At 38.6% G+C, this 18153-nt stretch overlaps 3 protein-coding genes and 2 pseudogenes across 3 annotated transcripts; 2 read left to right on the top strand and 3 right to left on the bottom strand.

Annotated features, from left to right (window-relative positions):
- Window positions 1–447: 447 nt before the first annotated feature.
- On the bottom strand, window positions 448–5233 carry LOC119980752 (annotated as a pseudogene).
- On the bottom strand, window positions 5122–6353 carry LOC119980272 (protein FIP2-like). The gene has a single exon (XM_038822906.1). It carries the CDS (start codon window positions 6280–6282, stop codon window positions 5428–5430), a length of 855 nt encoding a protein of 284 aa, XP_038678834.1. The 5' UTR covers window positions 6283–6353; the 3' UTR covers window positions 5122–5427.
- Window positions 6354–6356: 3 nt separating this feature from the next.
- On the bottom strand, window positions 6357–6857 carry LOC119980753 (the record flags this gene model as incomplete). The annotated part of the gene is made up of 1 exon (XM_038823548.1): window positions 6357–6857. A coding segment is annotated over exon 1 (402 nt), but the record flags the coding sequence as incomplete, so codon positions are not given.
- Window positions 6858–8110: 1253 nt separating this feature from the next.
- Window positions 8111–11968, top strand: LOC119980822 (annotated as a pseudogene).
- A 364-nt stretch (window positions 11969–12332) lies between these two features.
- On the top strand, window positions 12333–17773 carry LOC119980823 (novel plant SNARE 11-like). The gene is made up of 10 exons (XM_038823618.1): window positions 12333–13109; window positions 13447–13539; window positions 13879–13972; window positions 14070–14107; window positions 15114–15208; window positions 15691–15770; window positions 16471–16527; window positions 16674–16766; window positions 16855–16929; window positions 17356–17773. Exons 1-10 carry the CDS (start codon window positions 13033–13035, stop codon window positions 17443–17445), a joined length of 792 nt encoding a protein of 263 aa, XP_038679546.1. The 5' UTR covers window positions 12333–13032; the 3' UTR covers window positions 17446–17773.
- The last annotated feature ends 380 nt before the right edge of the window (window positions 17774–18153 follow it).

Below are 18153 nucleotides of genomic sequence, written 5' to 3' on the forward strand. Positions count from 1 at the left end.
GTTGTCTTGAATATTGTTGATCTTGATTTGTTGGTAGATGGTTGCTGTCAAAAGAAAGCCAAAAACATGGAAGGACACCTACTTGTTTGGGAAACTGGAAATTTTCAGTTCAAAGCCTTTTCAGATCTTTAACGAGCCTTCCAATCTAAGCAAAAGACCAAGAAAAATACAGAAAGAGGATCTACAAGCAATAAGATCAAATCTGTAATGAAAAGCCTGGAGGTAAGAGAAACATAATTTTATTTTTTTTTCATTTTCGACATTTAATCTTACCTAGAAGAGTTCAAAAAAATTCTTTCAGATGCCAAGGAAGAAGGGATTCCTGTCAAAACTATTTGCTTCAGTACGCAAGCATCGGTAATGTTTGCTAAATTCACTTTGATTCACTGCATAGTATTTTATGTATCTTTCGAAAGGGAAGAGTCCACACTGCTACTGTAGATTTGGACTTATACACTACTAGAAGTATTCATTGATCAGGAATATGAAACTTATAATTCAATTTTCATTCTTGAAACATAAATTTCCAGTTATATCTCTCAGTCTGTTTGGGATGGTGATGGAGGTTAACTAGTTGACAGTGTTGGATTTGATATTTAATTATGTGAGGCATTTTAAAATGTAAATCCAAAGAAAATCTCAAGACTCAAAGGAGGAGCTTACGTACACAGCTATCGGAACCCTAACAACATGGCTTCCTACTTCCATGTAATACTATCTCCCCAAATGTGTAAGCTCTTGTTGCCCTGATGGCTCTTAAGAAAATCCTTAGATGCCTTGAACCATGCCCTCTTATGCCTAAAAACTTGAGGCTAACCGTAACTCTCACACCAAAGGGTTCTTTCACAGTCACTCTGTAAGTTTCAGTCCTATTGCCCACATTTGATACTCGCCGAACCACTCTCCTCCATCCAACAAGATTTGAAACTGCTATACTAGCTGTGTTCAAATCAGAGCACCATGCCCTTCTACTTGGAGGGCACTCTATTCCTAGCGCATGTCTCACAGACTCATCATCGACACCAGGAACATCACATAGAAATTGAACATAGTCTTCAAATGGGCATTGAATATCAGACCTGGGTCAATGGCTCTAGTTGAATTGATAAATCCAGCGCCCAAGTCAAATGGGGTAGCAGGAGCTAGTCGGTTGGTTAGTTGTGCTAAGATGGGAGAGCCAGAATGATCAAATACATCTGCACTTGTCATCATTGCCGATGTGATAGCAGCAGGACCCCACCTGGGGTGTCTCTGCTTGATCAAAGCTGCAACACCAGCTATATGAGGAGTAGCCATGCTCGTACCTGTAACAAGCGCAAAGTTCTGTCCTGGACAGAACGGCGCGCACCACAATGCAAAAACTCAAATTTTGTCATATTCAGCCTAAAGTTCATAGTCACTACATTTCCTATCATTATTTCACATAATAATTTTAATTAGCAGTTAATACCTCTGATATTTGGATCACCCTCACTGCTGGGGCTCCACGCAGCCCAAATCGAGGAACCTGGGGCCATGACATTCGGTTTTAGAACGTCAGCAGTTTGCAGCAGTGCATTGTTCACATCAGGACCTCTAGATGAGTAAAATGCCACAACTGGTGCATGCTGTGAATACGTCGCTTCCCTTCCATCCAGTATTCTTGCTTTTGCACCGGAAAACCACTACTCGCCCTGTCCTACTCCTAACAGTATTGGAGTTGTAATACCTCCACAGATCCTGCTCAAAATAAATAGTGACTGTTAGAAATTTTCAGAGAACTTGATTATACTAAGGAAGAAGGGCGATAATATGACATACCGAAGAGGCATGCAGGTCGTTCAGTACGATAGCAGGGACTTGTAGCGTCATTGTGGTGCCCTTGACTTGCTCAAGACCAATATTAGGGTCCATTGTTATGACAACACCAGCAGCCCCTACTCTGTCAATGGTGTCTGCTACAGTTGCAATGCCTGCAGCCTCATATTCCAAGTTGAATGTATATGTGCAAATAATCAGCTTTCCTCGAGCCAATGTTGAAATGAAGAATTCTGGATGTCGACAGTTGTCAACTTCTAGGATATCGCTGTTGTTCCTCAAGCAAACATCAGCGGCTGCAGCAATAGGAAAAGACACTTCTCCTGCTGTCGAAGCTGCAACATTTATCATCAACTGCATAATTTACAACTAAACAGAAATGTTGCTTTATGAGCTGTGAACTAGACTTGCATTAGTGTAGCCAAAGAGTGCTTGTTGTGCATATACGCATTAAAAGAAACTCAAAGACTTAAAAGAATAACATTACGAGCAAGGCCGGCGCCAGAGTAGCTATGTCCATTGCCTAGCACGATTGTACTTGTATACTTGCGGTCGGTGGTGGATGCAGCAACAGTAGTTATCCAGGGACTAAAAGAAAGGATTGAACCGAAAGAAGGGCCACCATTGCCAGCAGCTTGGACAACAAGAACACCAGCTTTTGTCGCAAGTAACAACTCCACTTCTAGAATGTTGAGGAAGACAGAAGGACCAGGAGGAACACTGGATGGCCCTACCGAGAGGCTTAGTATATCAACTCCATCTTCCACTGCCTAAACATATATAGCGTCAATGTTTGTACCTCAAAAGCAGAGTGTATAACCAAATGATACTTTTAAATTTTGTGAAACAAATTTTTTAACCTGATCGACTGCAGCCACAACATCTGACATGTACCCTCCAAAAGTATAAAGAGCTTTGTACGCAGCAATCCTGGAAAAACCAGTGAAGAATAACTATTGGTGTAAATTTTATGGAGTAATTAGACAAGGATACCTGTTGTAAAGGCATTAGTGTGTATTGAGTTCAATTACGAATCTTTTGCAAAAACATCATAACATATATTTTTTCGTGTTACCTGGCTCCTGGTGCCATGCCACTTGCATATCCATATTGGAAGCCATTTACAGAAACTGGCATTTGGTGATTTCCAGCAGCTGTTGATGCTGTGTGGCTGTTAAGAACTAGCTTGCATCATCAATTTAAAATTAATGACTCAAACGTAAACTAAATGCAAGCAGAAACAAAACACAATCTTGTTTATCATGTACACCATTATAAAAGTGTCAGCCAAATAGAATCAAAGCAGACTTGCCTTCCATGACCATCCGCGTCAAAGGGTGATGCATAGTCGCGTGTGGCGTTGAAATCCCCAGCAGCAATTGCTCCTTGCGCAAAATATTGTGCCGCCACTATCTTTCCATTACATGCTTCTGAAGGGAACTGCTCCCCTGTGGCGCAACTTCCTCTGAAGGTTGGTAGCATTTGCAAGGCTAAGGACGAATTAGCCACGAAACTGGGATGGTTAGGATTTATCCCCGTATCAACAAAACCGATCACAACCCCCTCACCAGATGTCTCTGCTCCTCCTAAAGTCGACCATACACCATCAGGAAGCCCAAGAAAATCAGGAGTATGAGTTGTAAGCTTCTCCATCTTGACATCTTCATGGATGGCCCGAACTCCTGTTGCATTATGAAGGGCTGATAGGACCTGCAAAAAGGTGTTTCTTTACCACATATTTTGCAAATTCTAGTTGAAAACCAAGAATAGCCTCTAAAGATGTACCTCCTCAGATGTAAGATGGATGGCAAACCCATTAAGCAAATGTGTGTAGCTGTAGAGTTTGGTGTAGGTGCCCTTCTCAAGTAGAGACTCTAAGAACATGTCATGACCGCTACGCAATTGCTCTTTGTACACCATAGTATCTGCATCAGCTCTGCAGAACAGTACACAAATCAGCAAACCCAAGATAAACTTGAAGACTTATTGCATTTATCAAAATAGGAACAAACCTGGTGGGATGTGCTTGTTTGGTCTTGTATGAAGAAACAGAGTCGTCCTCCATTAGAATCATGAAAACCTTGGCATTTGCTAATTGAGAAAAACCGAGTTACAAGTAAAGAAATAGAAAGAATGGAAGTGATCATGGAAGCCATTGATGGATGCAGGTGTGATGATCAAGCTGAGGTCCTGAGGAGCAAGTCATTGTAGTCAAATCTCCATTTAATGGGAAGGGCAGCTTCAATTGGATGATTAGGTAACAGAGTAGAATGATGCGTCCCATTTTGATGCACGAAAACTACGCATGCCTTTCTTGTTTCACAACCACTTGCGGACGGACCCCTCTCACATGCTCATAAAACTACCATTGTCATCTCCTCTGGGGACAAAAGATGCTCAAAAAATATGTTGTAATATCCTAAAAGAATTTGATCCAATATGGAAATCCCAGAATACCAATATGAGAAAAATGAGGACTGAGGAGATACTTCTTAAGTTAACAATGCAACTTTTGTCACACAAAGCCTATTATTGTTGAGGAATCAGGAACCAGGTATATCTAGTTCCTTTCATCCTCCCAAAACACCCAAATTCAAGTCGTCTAGACTAAAAAGCTGAATACCAAAGTAAATAATATTGAATAGAGATCGGTTCTTCATTAAAGAAAAATGCAAAATTACGTCAATGAGCCATAACAAGTTTTTGGCTATATTTGGAAATAAGTGTCACTAATTTTTGAATGATGACTCTTATTTGCACCCCATTTTTTGCTAAGTACACCTCATCCACCCTTTGAAAATACACTAGATTGGGTGTACTTAGCAAAAAATGGGGTGCAAATAAGAGTCATCTTTTGAATAAGTCAGTCTTGTTATCCTGTATAAGCACTAATTCGAACAAGACTTTGGAGATAAACCATTACTTCACTGAAGCTGAGATCAGGAAATTTAGATACCACCTCATAGCTAGCCTGTCCCTTCAACAATCTCGAGCTGTACCAGAACAGTGTATGAGTATCTCTTGAAAGCAATAGAAATTTGTGTCCACTTTTCGATTATGCTATAGGTGTCATGGTAAGTTTTGCCGTCTAGGGTTACCAAGTAAAGCTTGGTACAAGATGATCCCAAGCAGAGCCTACGACAAACATTTGGCAAGGGTACGTCTTGGAGTTCTGCAGTGTGAAGATAAAAAGCAACAATGCACTGAAAAAATTGTTCTCTACCACCCCAAAATGTAAAGCTCCATTAAGGAAGGCTGTTCTTGTATGTCCCTCTACAGACAATTAAAGTATAGCAAACATTTAAAGAATCTTTCACTCATGAATTTCAAAGAAAATAAGCTAAGTTAATATTTTGAAACAAAAGTCACAGAATTTGACGCTCTCTTGTGAGTCCAGGTCCAGGTCAGAAAGATCAAAGGAAGTACAGTACTTCATTAACTCACACAAAATAACTGGCACAGCATTAAAAACTCAATGCTCCATATGCTCATGGAGACCAAAAACTTTCCACTTTCAAGTTTCAAGTTATAGATATAGACAAACTAAACTATATATAAAACTCCTAGAACAAAAAAAAATTGAAACTGCTACTCGTGTTTGACATTGTCTTCACTTTAGACTTATAGCAATCACAAATCCCCATTTGTTGACATTGTCTTCATTTTCTTCTTCTGTGTCTTTTCCAAGAATGCTTCTGCAAATGCATTGACAACTTGTTGCTGCGAATCGATTATCATCTGATTATGCTTCATCTCCATCTCCATTCGCATCTTCTCAATCTCCCTCATTGTTTCCATCTTCATCTTCTCCATCTTCAAAAACACTTCTCCCAATCGCTTAATTGATGAAACTACCTCACTGACAGCACCACCTCGTCCTCTCTTGACTCCACCATTACTCTTCTTCACAAACCCTGATCTCTTAGAATAACTGACGCCATTCAAAACACCATAATCCATATGAGAACTAGTATTCCCATCTTTCTTGTAATAGCTATTCGACCTCAACCCTGAAGGCCCTGATTTCCAATCCCCAGAAATTATCTTCCCAAACCCACATCCTTCGTCGACATCACTCCTAATATCATAGTCACAATGGATGTCAGGGTTACGATTCCTATCACTGTCCATTTTCCCATAATGCACTGATCTAGACATTAGAGGCATCACGTTCCTATCACCCAAGGATTTTACAGGGAACGCACACATACCATCATCATCATAATCATCATCACTATCATCAAAGTCGGGACAAGCTCTAGCACTATAAGCAAACCCAGGAGACCGAGGAAGCCCATTATCTCGTGATTTCACACTAAACCCACTTCCATAGCTGCAATCAAAGGCAAGAGTGGGCTTAACCACCCGATTACTCTTCACCATGCTCCCAATTTCAACATTAGGATTCCAACCAATTTTTCCAGATTTAACAGCTTTATCAACATGCTTATTATCCTGAACAGATCCAACGACTCCAATCTCCATAGAATCCAAAACAGGAAACAAATCCCAACTAGAGAAGAACCGACCTGGTTTAGAAAGAGCGCGCTGCTTCTCGCACGGTACCGTTTCCTTAGCTTCTCGATCTTGTGGCGGCACTGGATGGAAGTCTTAGGCGCACCATCAGTAGCCCCAGCAGAAGCTAGGGCAGCAGCCACGACCTCCCAATCGGAGGCACGGAGGTTGCCGCGGCTGAGAGCGAACCACCGATCGCGGTAAGCCTTGATGAGAGTGAGCGTCTCTTCGTGGGCCCAGCACGGAGAGGGGAACCTCCGTGTGGCGGCGGATGCAGGAGGAGATGACATTGTTGTGGGTTTAGGAGAAGTTGTGGTGGAGAAGTAGAGGAGGTAATAAAAGTTGTGAACATTATGGATGAGCTGGAAGAGATGATAGAGAGCCTCGGTGGGTTGGGTGGAGACCCAAGAGATGCTAGTATGCGCCGTATGACGCGCTGTGAGCATACGCACACGGAAACACGAACATTAACAACTCCGCCAGCCTGAACTTCTACGACAACTACTTTCCAACCAGCCTCTCCCTCTCCCTTCTCTCTCTTTGACGTGATGTGTGTAAAAGGGCAGAAAAGACGAGAATATTATCACTTTACTGGGTCGGGCTTTTGAGATCTTAGGGACGTATTCGGGATTTCACATGTAACTCTTTTTTTTTTTTTTTTGGTCAGGATTTCACAGGGTAACTAACAAGTTGGAGTTTTGGAGTTTATTTTAATATTTTATTTACGAAAATAACATGTTTAATTTTTTGTTATCAATATAACATAATGCCGCATTTGCAGTAGCGCATTTAAGATTTAAATGAACAAATCACAAATGCATATGCGTTACTGGCAAGAGCGCATTACTACTTAAGTTACTAGCACATTTAAGTTATTGTCAGTAAAGCATCTCATTTTCATTTGACATGCACTATTGGCAATAACACATTTCATGGGGTACAAAATAACTTGTACGCCTTAATACCCAAATCTAACTTGACTTAAAAAGCTCTCACCTGCAGCTACCTCCGGCCACATCTTCTCATCCGGTGATTGACCATCTCTGATGAATCCGCAAATCACTACACAGGTCACTTCATCTTCTAGGCATAGCTAGTCCCTGTGGCACACACTCTCTCTATCTCCAGTCTCCACTGCTCTCACCGATGAAGTGATTGACAATCCAACATTAAACGAGCTAGTGAGAGGACGAGGACGCCGGGGAACACTTAGGTGTGGAGTGGACGTGCTCATTCTCAATTAGATGATTTCATTGCTTTTCCTTCTCAGTTGATGCAAGATGAAGTTGGAACATCAAATGTGTCATTGCTTTTCATTTTGTAAACGTATAGTTTTAAAACTCTTTGTCGTAAACGGTTTATTATATGTTGACTTGAATAGATTTGGTTAACTAGTAGACATATTTGACATTCATGAATGAGGTTAAAAAAAAAAGTTTGCGAGAGGGTCCCCTCCCTCCAAGCCTGCAACAGGTAAACTGAACCAACACCTATATATACAAATAAAGCACAAGTCCAGCTCAACAAAAGAGCCCAAATACCTGATGGCCCAACAAATAAGGACATCGTTCCTTACAGGCTTGCACCCATCAGAACGGTGTCGCATTGCGGGTCTCAGTCAATTGCTTCGCTAGGCGAGACAAGATTCCAAATACAGCACAGCAGCCATTGACCATCCAACTCTTTATTGCCTATAATGCCACCTCCATCTCCATGACTACGTTCCTGTGACTCCTTACTCCTCCCAAAGTCAACGTTTCTTCAATTTCTCCCAAATCCTTTTCTGGGTTTCGCCTCCCATTCCGAAATCTCAGATGGGTCGCAAGCAAAACGACCTGCAACCCTCCCGTTTTGGAGCTTCCATACTACTATTGTTGGGTTTCATCTCATGTGCTCTGGTTTACATTGTTTCTCTCTATTATCTTAAACCCAAACAACATTGGTTTTTCATCAGGTTCTGGCTTTCAGTCGTCAGCATTGACTGAAGTGGGTAGTGGTGGTGATGCGAATGGAGATTTTGGCAGCGGGTGCTGTAGAGGGATTGACAATTTGGAGTTTTGGGGGCCTGCGGTGAAGTGGGGTACGGATTTCAGGTTAAATTCCTCCGAGGAGTGTTGCAAGGCTTGTAAGGCAATGTGTACGGGCGATGATGGGCCCTGCTTGTGTGACACTTGGGTGTTCTGTGGGAACCGGGAGGCTTGCGGGTCGCAGTTCGGTCAGGTGAGATTGTTTGTGATGTTCCGTGAGGCCATTGGAATATGTTTAGTTTGTGTTATTGCTATTTTGTTCTCTTGTAGTTCATACTTCCTCTGATGGTGATTGATTTGACATACTAAATTTATGTTTGTGTTTGTGTTTTCAAAATATTGATTGATACCCTAAAACTTTAGTTAATTCTACTTGTATCGGATTATATATGTCTGGAAATGATTACAATTTGCTGATCAAGCTGTAAGTATCATTAATATTGTTTTTTGAATGTAATACTCTCAATCCTTTAATCAACTACTGATTTAGCTTGAAAGGCATGATCACAGAGAAGCTCACCCCAAATTTACGAGATTTGGGAAGCTGTCCATGGTCTCAATTTGTGTAGTTTGTCTGCAAAGAAGTTTATCAAGAAAACCAAAGTAATGTCTTTACGAAGAGACTCTTCTTTTTGTTGGATATTGAAATTTGGTAGCATATTTTATTTATGGATTTTCTTTTGCATTCCTGGTAGTTGGTACGTTGTTGGTAAAATTCATGGCAAAAGTTTGAAGCTGTTTGTAATTTCTCTTGAATTTCCCCTGATATTGTTGTTTTCTTATCCAAGGCTGGCCAATAGAATAATATGAATGATATTTGATAACATCAATAACTTTGGTCATATTCTTATTTCTAGTATCTGGTCTCTGCAGTGCTGGTTGAAGAAACAGAAGGATACTTTGGCTCCGGAGCGGCAAGAAACACATGAACCTGTTAGTTGGACTTCTGGGCTCATATTTGGAAAAGGAGAGGTAAAGAAATTCAGCGAATAGTTTACATGTTTTCTTTTTAGTTTTTCATTTGATTGCATGAATGATCCTCCATTTCACTAAAAATACATATATGCAGTTTTCATCTAGCCACTGTTGTATTTTTTTTCTTTTCATCTTCAAATTCGAATCGGAAACTCTGGTCACTGCTGGCAGATAATAAATGGAATTGTTTTGGTGGTGAAACTTTGTTTTGCTTTAGGGATCATATGTAAAAATAGAACTGGTAAAGTTAATCTAGCAAATTTTCTCTTGAGCTTGCCCTCTACCTGCAGCATGTAATGCTGCTAGAAGTTTTGGTTAGATTTCATGGCTTTCCTGTGTACCTAGGATGTGGTCACTGATTGTCATTCCTACTGTTTCTGGTGGGAGATTGTCCATTTACTTTTCAGCATAGGGCATCAACAAATACCATGTGAGAAATGTGAGCCGGCTAATGCTGGGCACTAGAGGCACAATTAGGTTGTTAATCTTTTAGAAAATTAAGTGGAAATAGACGACTCTCATCATTTTGATAAGAAGTAGAAAAAAGGAAGAATTCTCACTTTTTCTCTGAAGTTTGGCGTATTTCTTTCATATTCTTCTTTTCTGTATTTAGTCATTGATTGTTTGATGTACTCCTTGCTCTAATTACCATTTCTAGTTAGGGCAGGATGTGTGCTCCACTAATAATATTTGATGCATTTTCTCCTTATAGGGAATTGTTGGCTTGGAAACGGATTATGGGACTCTTCATGTAAAAGTAAGTCGGTGTCCTTTCAATAGTTTTATGCCCCAAGCATTTTTTGGACATGGTAAGCATGCCAAAATTTCGTGACATGATGACAGATAGCTGGTCCAAAGAACAACATAACATTGTTGTTACTCTGTGTCTTGATTACTTTGATCAGACTTTTAACGCCTTTTTTTTTTTTTATCTTGTATGAATGTGCGTAATCCTTACCCTCACATAATATGTGGTGCAGTGGTAGAGTTGTAGGGGTGTAACCTAGAGAGGTCACACGTTTAATTCTTGGAAACAGCCTCTCCACTATTATGTGGTGTAAGGTCTGCATACATTTTATCTATCCCCAACCCCGTCTACTGCGGGAGCCTTGTGCATGAGAATTTTTTTTACTTATCTTCTATCTTCATCTAGTATTCTGTAAAATGTTAGCTTTTGATGTTCATTTGCTTGATTTTTCCTTGTATTTTGGCTTAAGGCTAAATATATACTTCAACTACTTATTCTATTTTGGGCATATGTTTGGTTTGTGCAGCTTTTCCCTGATGTTGCCCCACATTCGGTGGCTTACATTCTTGAATTGTTGAAGTTACGCCACTGTGCGGGTTGCCAATTTTATCGCGCTGAGAGCCGAGGGAATTCTTGGGATCGAGAAGGGAACCATATAGAAAATGTAAGACTACCATCAGCTTCCTTTTAAGTTAGACATTTTTGCTGTATAATCTGACAGTTCATATTGTATGCTTATCTGCATTGCTTTAGTTTAGATTTAATTTAGTGTCTTTCTATGTGTTTGGAAATTTTATTGCCAGGTAGAATCTTGCAGCATGTATATTTGGTTAGAAGTTATCTGTTGCACCTGATCAATAGAGATATATTCTTCAAGATTATGTATTGTTTTTGTCTGTAGTTTTTCTTCTTCTTTTTTCTCCTTTCTCTCCCTGTGATATCCTTTTTGCTTTCCTCTGTCAGTGCCAACTATAAGTTTCCTTTTATACGTCTTCACTTCTCTTAAACTCATTTACTTACTGACATATGTCATATTGTCCTTTTGAGTTTCTCTGCATGCAATGCTCGTGAATGCCTGGGTTTGTCTAAGATTGATGAAAATCCAAGAGAAGCCAGTTCGAAGGTGTAACACCTTAAGAATTTTCCCCAACTAATGAGGAATTGACTGGTCTGTAAAATCTGGTCTTTGAATACAGTTTATGGACACGGACCTATAATAAGAAGTATTGCATTTTCAAAGTAATCACCTGCAGTGGGATCAATTTGCTTTTCACAAGTGTATTGCTGTAAAGTAGTCTTTAAAGTTTGTTCAAGTGCTTGTGGTTACCTTACCAATAATCTCTTGGAATTTACAGGCTCCTTTTGGTCCGCCTTATGGCCTAATCCAAGGAACATTGGAAGCCGGAGGCCTGACATTTAAGAAGATTCCGACAGAAATTTGCAGAAGTGTAGCAAGGGGTTCAGTTGCATGGGTTGGCTCTGGCCCAGAATTTTTCATAAGCCTAGCAGACCATCAGGAATGGAGGAAGGCATACACTGTATTTGGTTCTGTTCTTCCAGAGGACATGGAAATTGCAGAGAAAATGGCTCAATTGCCCAGCAAACTGGATGTTTGGAACAATATCAATGTATCTGTCTTGGAGAAACCTGTTCCTTTGTTGGTTCGAAGAATCAAAACAAGTCAGGGTGATCTCCGCTCCTTGTGAATGTAAAATCAGATTGAAATGTTTCCTTGCTACATTTGTAGACAAATCTTCTCTCTCTTTTTTTTCTTCTTTTTTTTTGCCTTTTATCTCCTGCAGTTTTGTTCAACTGCATGTTTTGTGACAGTTCGTGTACTTGTAACGTGTTAGTTTCTTTTAAAATCCCTATACCAAAAAAATGAGAAGCCGATTTTTATTTTGTATTTTTGTCATTGTTGATCATTGAATCAAATGTCGCAGGCCACATTCTGGATAAAATGACCAAATATAGGAGAAAAATATTCAGTGGTTGTTTAGCATTGCTTGACATGGTGTGTATGTTCCACTAAACATTCAACACTTGGCGACTTGGTTTGCGGGCTCTACTGAACATTCAACACGTGACGACTTTAATCCCAGACGGACTTTAGCCACATTGACAACACCACCACAAATTACAGAAAGCACTTCAGCATTGGCTTTGCAAAAAATGCCTCTAGTTATACCATCACAAAACAGGCCGCCTCTCGCGATAAACATACTTCAGCATTTGGAGGAGAGCATCGTGACAGGCATGTTGTGAAAATTAGACGGACGAGATCATCTGTAATTGTAAAGCTTGCACCGGATGCGTATTAAACACATGGGGGGCAAGCAGACGTAAACGCGCCCGTATTTGGCGCACCGTCCAGAATCCGTAATTAGCGGTTTAAACGGCCAAAAGATAGGTGATTTTTAAACGCCACACTGTCGTGAGCAGGAAAAAAAAAAAACTAAAAAAAATATTTTTGTTCATCGCGAGAGGCGCCCTGTTTTGTGATGGTATAGAGTCTATAGGTCGGGATACGATACGAAAGTAAACGCTCGATTTTGGTCTTCCTGATCGCTTTCCAGAACCTACATTTTACGGATCTGATCAGACTTTTTAAAATTTTTGTTTCGAATTTTGGAATCCGTTGATTTTGTTGAATTCGATGCCACAGATTTCGTGATTGATGTTGTTTGGATTTCATCTGAGCTGCATTTGATCCATTTTGTTCGAGTTAGGTAGGATGAATGCGTGATTCGGTTTTCAGCATTACGAGGATCGGATCGGGGAGGGAACGTGCCGTCTCGTTGCTTAATGCCGAGCTTTGATTGCCATTTGTGTGTATAGCTGGTTCGATTACGTTTATTTGATCGGTTTTTGACCGGGACATTTGGCAGTTTTCGTGTTCATTCCGATTTGGATTTTGGAGGGAAGGTTACGCATCTGACTTTGAATTTTTTTAGTCTTTAAATTTGTATAATGGATCCGTTATCGGCGATCAGTGAAGAGCTAGCAGAGATCGACGGACAAATCGCCGACGTTTTTCGCGCACTATCGTAAGGATTTTGAATTTTCTCCGCTGCTCATAGTGTTCACGTTGCTATCAGATTTATTGTGCATTGGTTGCTCTAGTAGTGTTTTTTTCGTTTCAAATGAGAACCTAAAGTATGTTTAGTTATGTTTGCTCATATTTTCTACTATCTAGAACTGAAACCTAAAATTAAAAAACTAGAGTTTCGCAAACTACTATTTTGTTTTTACTAGTTCAGTGGTGGTACTGTTTGATGATCTATGTACGTTTTTATGAGCTTATGCACTCTAGTTTTGCTTGGAATGATTTACCATTTCGGTTCTTCGTGTTTTAAATGTAAATTGTAATGCATTGTGCTCCAGAACTGGGTTCCAGAAATTGGACAAGATTAAAGATGTTAATAGGCAGAGCCGGCAGTTGGAGGAGCTTACGGGGAAGATGCGGGAGTGCAAGAGGTACTTCACAATTCACAGTTGGTCTTCTTCTTACTTTTTGTTTTTAGATTTTACCATTCAAGACTGAGATTAATATGTTAATCTTTTCATTACTTGGTTATTTTTTTTGCTTAGAGTCATAGTGGAGTTCAATATATTCATTCATGCATGTGGTGAACTATTTGGAATTTTCTATTCCTCGGGAGTTTCAATTTCTGCAGTGGAAAGAACATTTTTTTCAATGTCTGGATATTACAATGAAAGGACTCTTATATTGTCAATGTTTTGCATTTCTTATTATTCTTTTCTTTTATGTGGGTTTCCCGTAAGCAATGTTTTTACTTTAAAACTTTCTTGCAGGCTTATCAAGGAGTTTGACAGAGAAGTGAAGAATATGGAAATTAGAAATGATCCTGACACCAACAAAATGCTGAATGAGAAAAAACAATCAATGGTAGGATGTTGATTTGTATGCTGTAAAAAGAGTTGGCCGTCTTCTTACGTGTTAACCTCTTAATGAGTTGTTGAATATATTTGGCGTTTCCTCGCAGGTCAAAGAGTTGAATTCGTATGTTGCCCTTAAGAAGCAGTAAGTGGTATACCCTCACAGCCTCACATCAAAAGAGTCGAAGTGTCCTGTCAGATATGTGTCTTGTTTTCTGTTTCTAAGTGATAGCTTATCTATCTCGCGTTTCTTCTTTTCTCTCTCCTGAAATGTCAAAATTTTGTGGCAAATAATACAAGTGGAAAAAAAAAAAAAAACCAAATGGGACATGGCATTCATGGTCAAAGTGAGGTAACATGAAAGAGCTAATACAAAGGTGAACTTCAGATAAAGAATCTCTCAGAGCAGTATGATTTCTTGAGGGTGATATATAGCATAAGGTGTTAGATATTAGTTGATCAGTTCTTTGGTAAAGCACTAGTCTAAATTTATCTTAACTGCGTCAACTTTTTCTTAGTTTGTAGATTTCAATGGGATAGAAGTTTTTGGTTAAATTCTGAAGAACTGTATACATTTTCTCAGAAAACTGATTTCAAAGGACACAAGATCAAAGGTTAAGTAGGTGACTAATAAATTTGACGGTGAAGAAGAAGCATTTTTAAAAATACTTCGCGTAACTTTATTAAAATGTATTGGCTTTTCTTTCTTTTGGGGCCCTCTTCAATTTTTCCTGGCAAAAAAAGAAAAGCAAGATGATGGAATGCTATGTTTCACTTTTACAAATATGGAATCCACAAACAATAATATGCCTTTATTGAAAATTTGAATTGCTGCTTACTTCTACACTTCTCTTGGTAGTTGAAATGCCTAGTTCAGTTTGAAATCTCATCGTTAATGGTTTATCGCCTGAAAATTTGTTCTGTAATCACTTTATTCATCTCCTTTTCAAGTTTCTTTGTTATGTAAGTGAAATTCACATTTCCTCCGTAGTTATTACGTTTCTCGTGGCATTCCTCAAAAGGTTTTTTAATTCTATTTTGTGTCATCGTCATATACTTCTCATTTAGCTATTAGTTCTTTGTTTCCTATGTAATGCATCTGATATCATTTTTGTCTGTACTTGTTTGACTTTGGTACTGTGGTGGAACAGGCATGCAGCTAATCTCGAAAGCAACAAGCGAGTTGATCTCTTTGATCAAGGACCTAATGAAGGATTTGCAGAAGAAAATGTGTTGCTGGCTTCATGTAAGTATATGATCTTCTGTTAGATAAGATTAATACTTCAATGATGATTGGTCTTCCTATGCTTGGTGTTGAAAGGCTAGATAAAAAGGAACTTGTATCTTTTGTTAAATGTTCTCTCCTATTTGTATGTAGATTGATACATATTGTAAACAGGGACCAAGTTTTCCAAGAATTCTCCTTTATGTAAATTAAGAAAACAATAATCCGTGACGTGAATGTCACTCTCTTGTTTGGCATAGCAAAAGTAGTTTTGTTCTTACTAGCATGCTTCATAGGCTCTAGAGTATCTCAAATTTGTCAAACTATAATCTGTGTTGGTGCTGTATCCACAAGCTAAACCAAGGCATTGTTCGTAGCCCATTTAGAATTTAATATTGTTCTTTGGACGATTAGACCTTGGCCTGATAGTAGATTTGATCCGAGGCATTGTTTTCTCATCCTCATTTGAACTATGCTTGATGATAAGCTTATTTATTTTTCAGCTATGACAAATCAACAGTTAATCGATAATGGAAACAGGATGATGGATGAAACCGATCAAGCAATTGACAGAGCAAAAAAGGTTAGCTCATGTATCTATGTATATATCTATGTAAGCAGAAGATTGGTGCATATTTTGCATTTTCTTGAATTCGTAGCTCGCTTTTGAGAAGAATTGTCTGTGTTCATACTGAATAATATTTCAAATAGTGGTTTTAAACACCATTAAACTGCATCTCTTTTTGCTTTTCTTATTTATTACAATGATAGTATCAAATCTGTGTTTTGGGATAACCACTTGGTGTGAAGAGCCTTTTTTGTCTCTCTCTTAGGTTTAAGAAACTTGAAGTTATAATAAATCCTTTTTTTCATTCAAAAAATTTATATTTGAGTGAGTGAAACTTGTTTGATGCAGCAGGATTCAATTTCATCTACACTTTTTTTTTCTCATAATTGATGTATTAGGGCCAATATAAGCTTTTCCCGACTTTTTATAATCATGAAGAAAGTTCAACACCATCTCTTTTCTATCTCTCCTTTTTCTGGTTTGGGGGTACCAATTTAGATTAAATTTTCGAGCGTATAGCTGATTTTAGTGGCTCAACTCAGCTGCAAACACTGCTGTTTTTTTGGGTGATCAACATAACCTAGAAACCTTAAAATTGAAAGTGCATATAGTCAAACTCCCACGAGGAATAATGGAAAAAACTTCACACACATTGTCCTTTCCTTTAAGTATGATTTGTGGACTAAGATTGACAATTTTCATGTTTATGTGGTAGGTTGTGCACGAGACAATTGATGTTGGAACAGAGACAGCGGCAGCTCTGAAGGCACAGGTACTTTATTTTAAGGATTTAGAAAATCAGATATCATGGCACTTCATTGTATCTTGGATTCAGTTTGTGGTTTCTTTTTCCCTGTTCCCCTATTTAAAAATTCAGCAGCAACACGGAACTAAGACATATACTTCTTCTGAGTTCAGACAGAACAAATGAGTAGAATTGTTAATGAGCTGGACTCTATCCACTTCTCAATGAAGAAAGCTTCGAAACTAGTAAAGGAAATTGGTAGGCAGGTCAGTATCTGAAGAATTTTGCCACCATTTCTTAAAGTTATTCTGTTTAGTTGTAATTCAGTCGACTTACTTGTGTATGTTCCAATAGGTTGCAACTGACAAGTGCATTATGGCATTGCTATTCCTTATTGTCATTGGAGTTATAGCCATTATTATTGTGAAGGTATGTTGTCACATACTTTTTCTTATTTGTCATTATTTGCAAACTTTGAAAGATCTTAATCTCTATCATCTATTGTCAGTAGATGGAGTCGAACTTAAATGATTTTTTCTCTATAAATAGATCTTTAGAGGTATTTTTGTACCGTGTGGACCCAATCAATCATTTTACCAGATTTTTTTTTTGAAAGCACAATTTATTGAACAAAACTACAAAAGGAAAGAGTACATCAAAGGGGCTATTTTGGTACTTTACCCTTTTTCTCTTCTTCATTCTTCTTTTTCTACCAGTCAACATGGATGGTATATTTTTGCTACTAACTACTGTTACAAAGGATTTTAAAAAAAAAAAAAAAACACTAATGTTAGAGATGTTTTCTTCCTAACAACATTGTTAAGCAGATTATTTGATATTTCTTTGATTATTCAGCTTGTAAACCCGAACAACAAGGGCATTAGGGATATTCCAGGATTAGCCCCACCTGTGATGAATCGAAGATTACTCTGGAATGCTAATTAAAGAGCAAGGACGTGGACCATCTCACAAGGTTTCAGGATGGTCAGAAATCTAAGTTGATCACATGGTACCCTGTGTTACAGCGCCAAGTCTGTTCAGCGGATTAACTCAATTTTTCAGAAGAGCAGCTCGGGTGGCTTTACTAAGTCTATTGAATATATTCTTTTAACAACTTTTGTATGGTTAATTCTGTTTCCTTGACTAAGAGATCAACCCACTTTAAGTTGGGAAAATAGAGTGTGTTAGGTTCATCTCGTGTAATTAATTACATTAAACGTTTATTATTATTTTCAGGCTGAAATTTGATGGAAATTGATTACTTTTATTTGCCCATCTCCTCCTATGGAAAGTTAGCATACTATTTATGTGTATTGAATCTGTTTCGAATAGCTTATTATCAGTGAGTTATATAAGGGCTCCTACTCTCTTGTGACGCAGGAGAAGTCCAGTTTAGGGCTTGCCATTTTTGTTTGAATATGACCAAAGAAAATATTGTTTGAATGGCAAGTTTAAAGTCAAGAGTGAGACTCAGAGAATTGTTGGCAAAATAGGCATTTGGATTGATTGATGTCAAGCGAATTGCTTCCTATAATTAAGAAGACATTCCTGGTTTTTAGGTTGAGTAGTTGGTGGGTAACTCTTGACTAAATTGGATGCAAAGAAAAGGACTAAAAAGCCGAATCATTTTATTTTTCTTGTCTTGAATTTATT

This window comes from Tripterygium wilfordii, chromosome 16 (genome assembly GCF_013401445.1).
Source record: "Tripterygium wilfordii isolate XIE 37 chromosome 16, ASM1340144v1, whole genome shotgun sequence".
Taxonomy (NCBI): Eukaryota; Viridiplantae; Streptophyta; class Magnoliopsida; order Celastrales; family Celastraceae; genus Tripterygium; species Tripterygium wilfordii.

Excerpts from the sequence above, each read along its gene's own strand:
- LOC119980272 (XM_038822906.1), bottom strand. The coding sequence starts at position 6,282 with ATGGAGATTGGAGTCGTTGGATCTGTTCAGGATAATAAGCATGTTGAT.
- LOC119980823 (XM_038823618.1), top strand. The coding sequence starts at position 13,033 with ATGGATCCGTTATCGGCGATCAGTGAAGAGCTAGCAGAGATCGACGGA. Across the intron at positions 14,108-15,113 it reads TATGTTGCCCTTAAGAAGCA|GCATGCAGCTAATCTCGAAA; the intron begins GTAAGTGGTATA and ends GTGGTGGAACAG. Across the intron at positions 16,930-17,355 it reads TAGCCATTATTATTGTGAAG|CTTGTAAACCCGAACAACAA; the intron begins GTATGTTGTCAC and ends TTGATTATTCAG.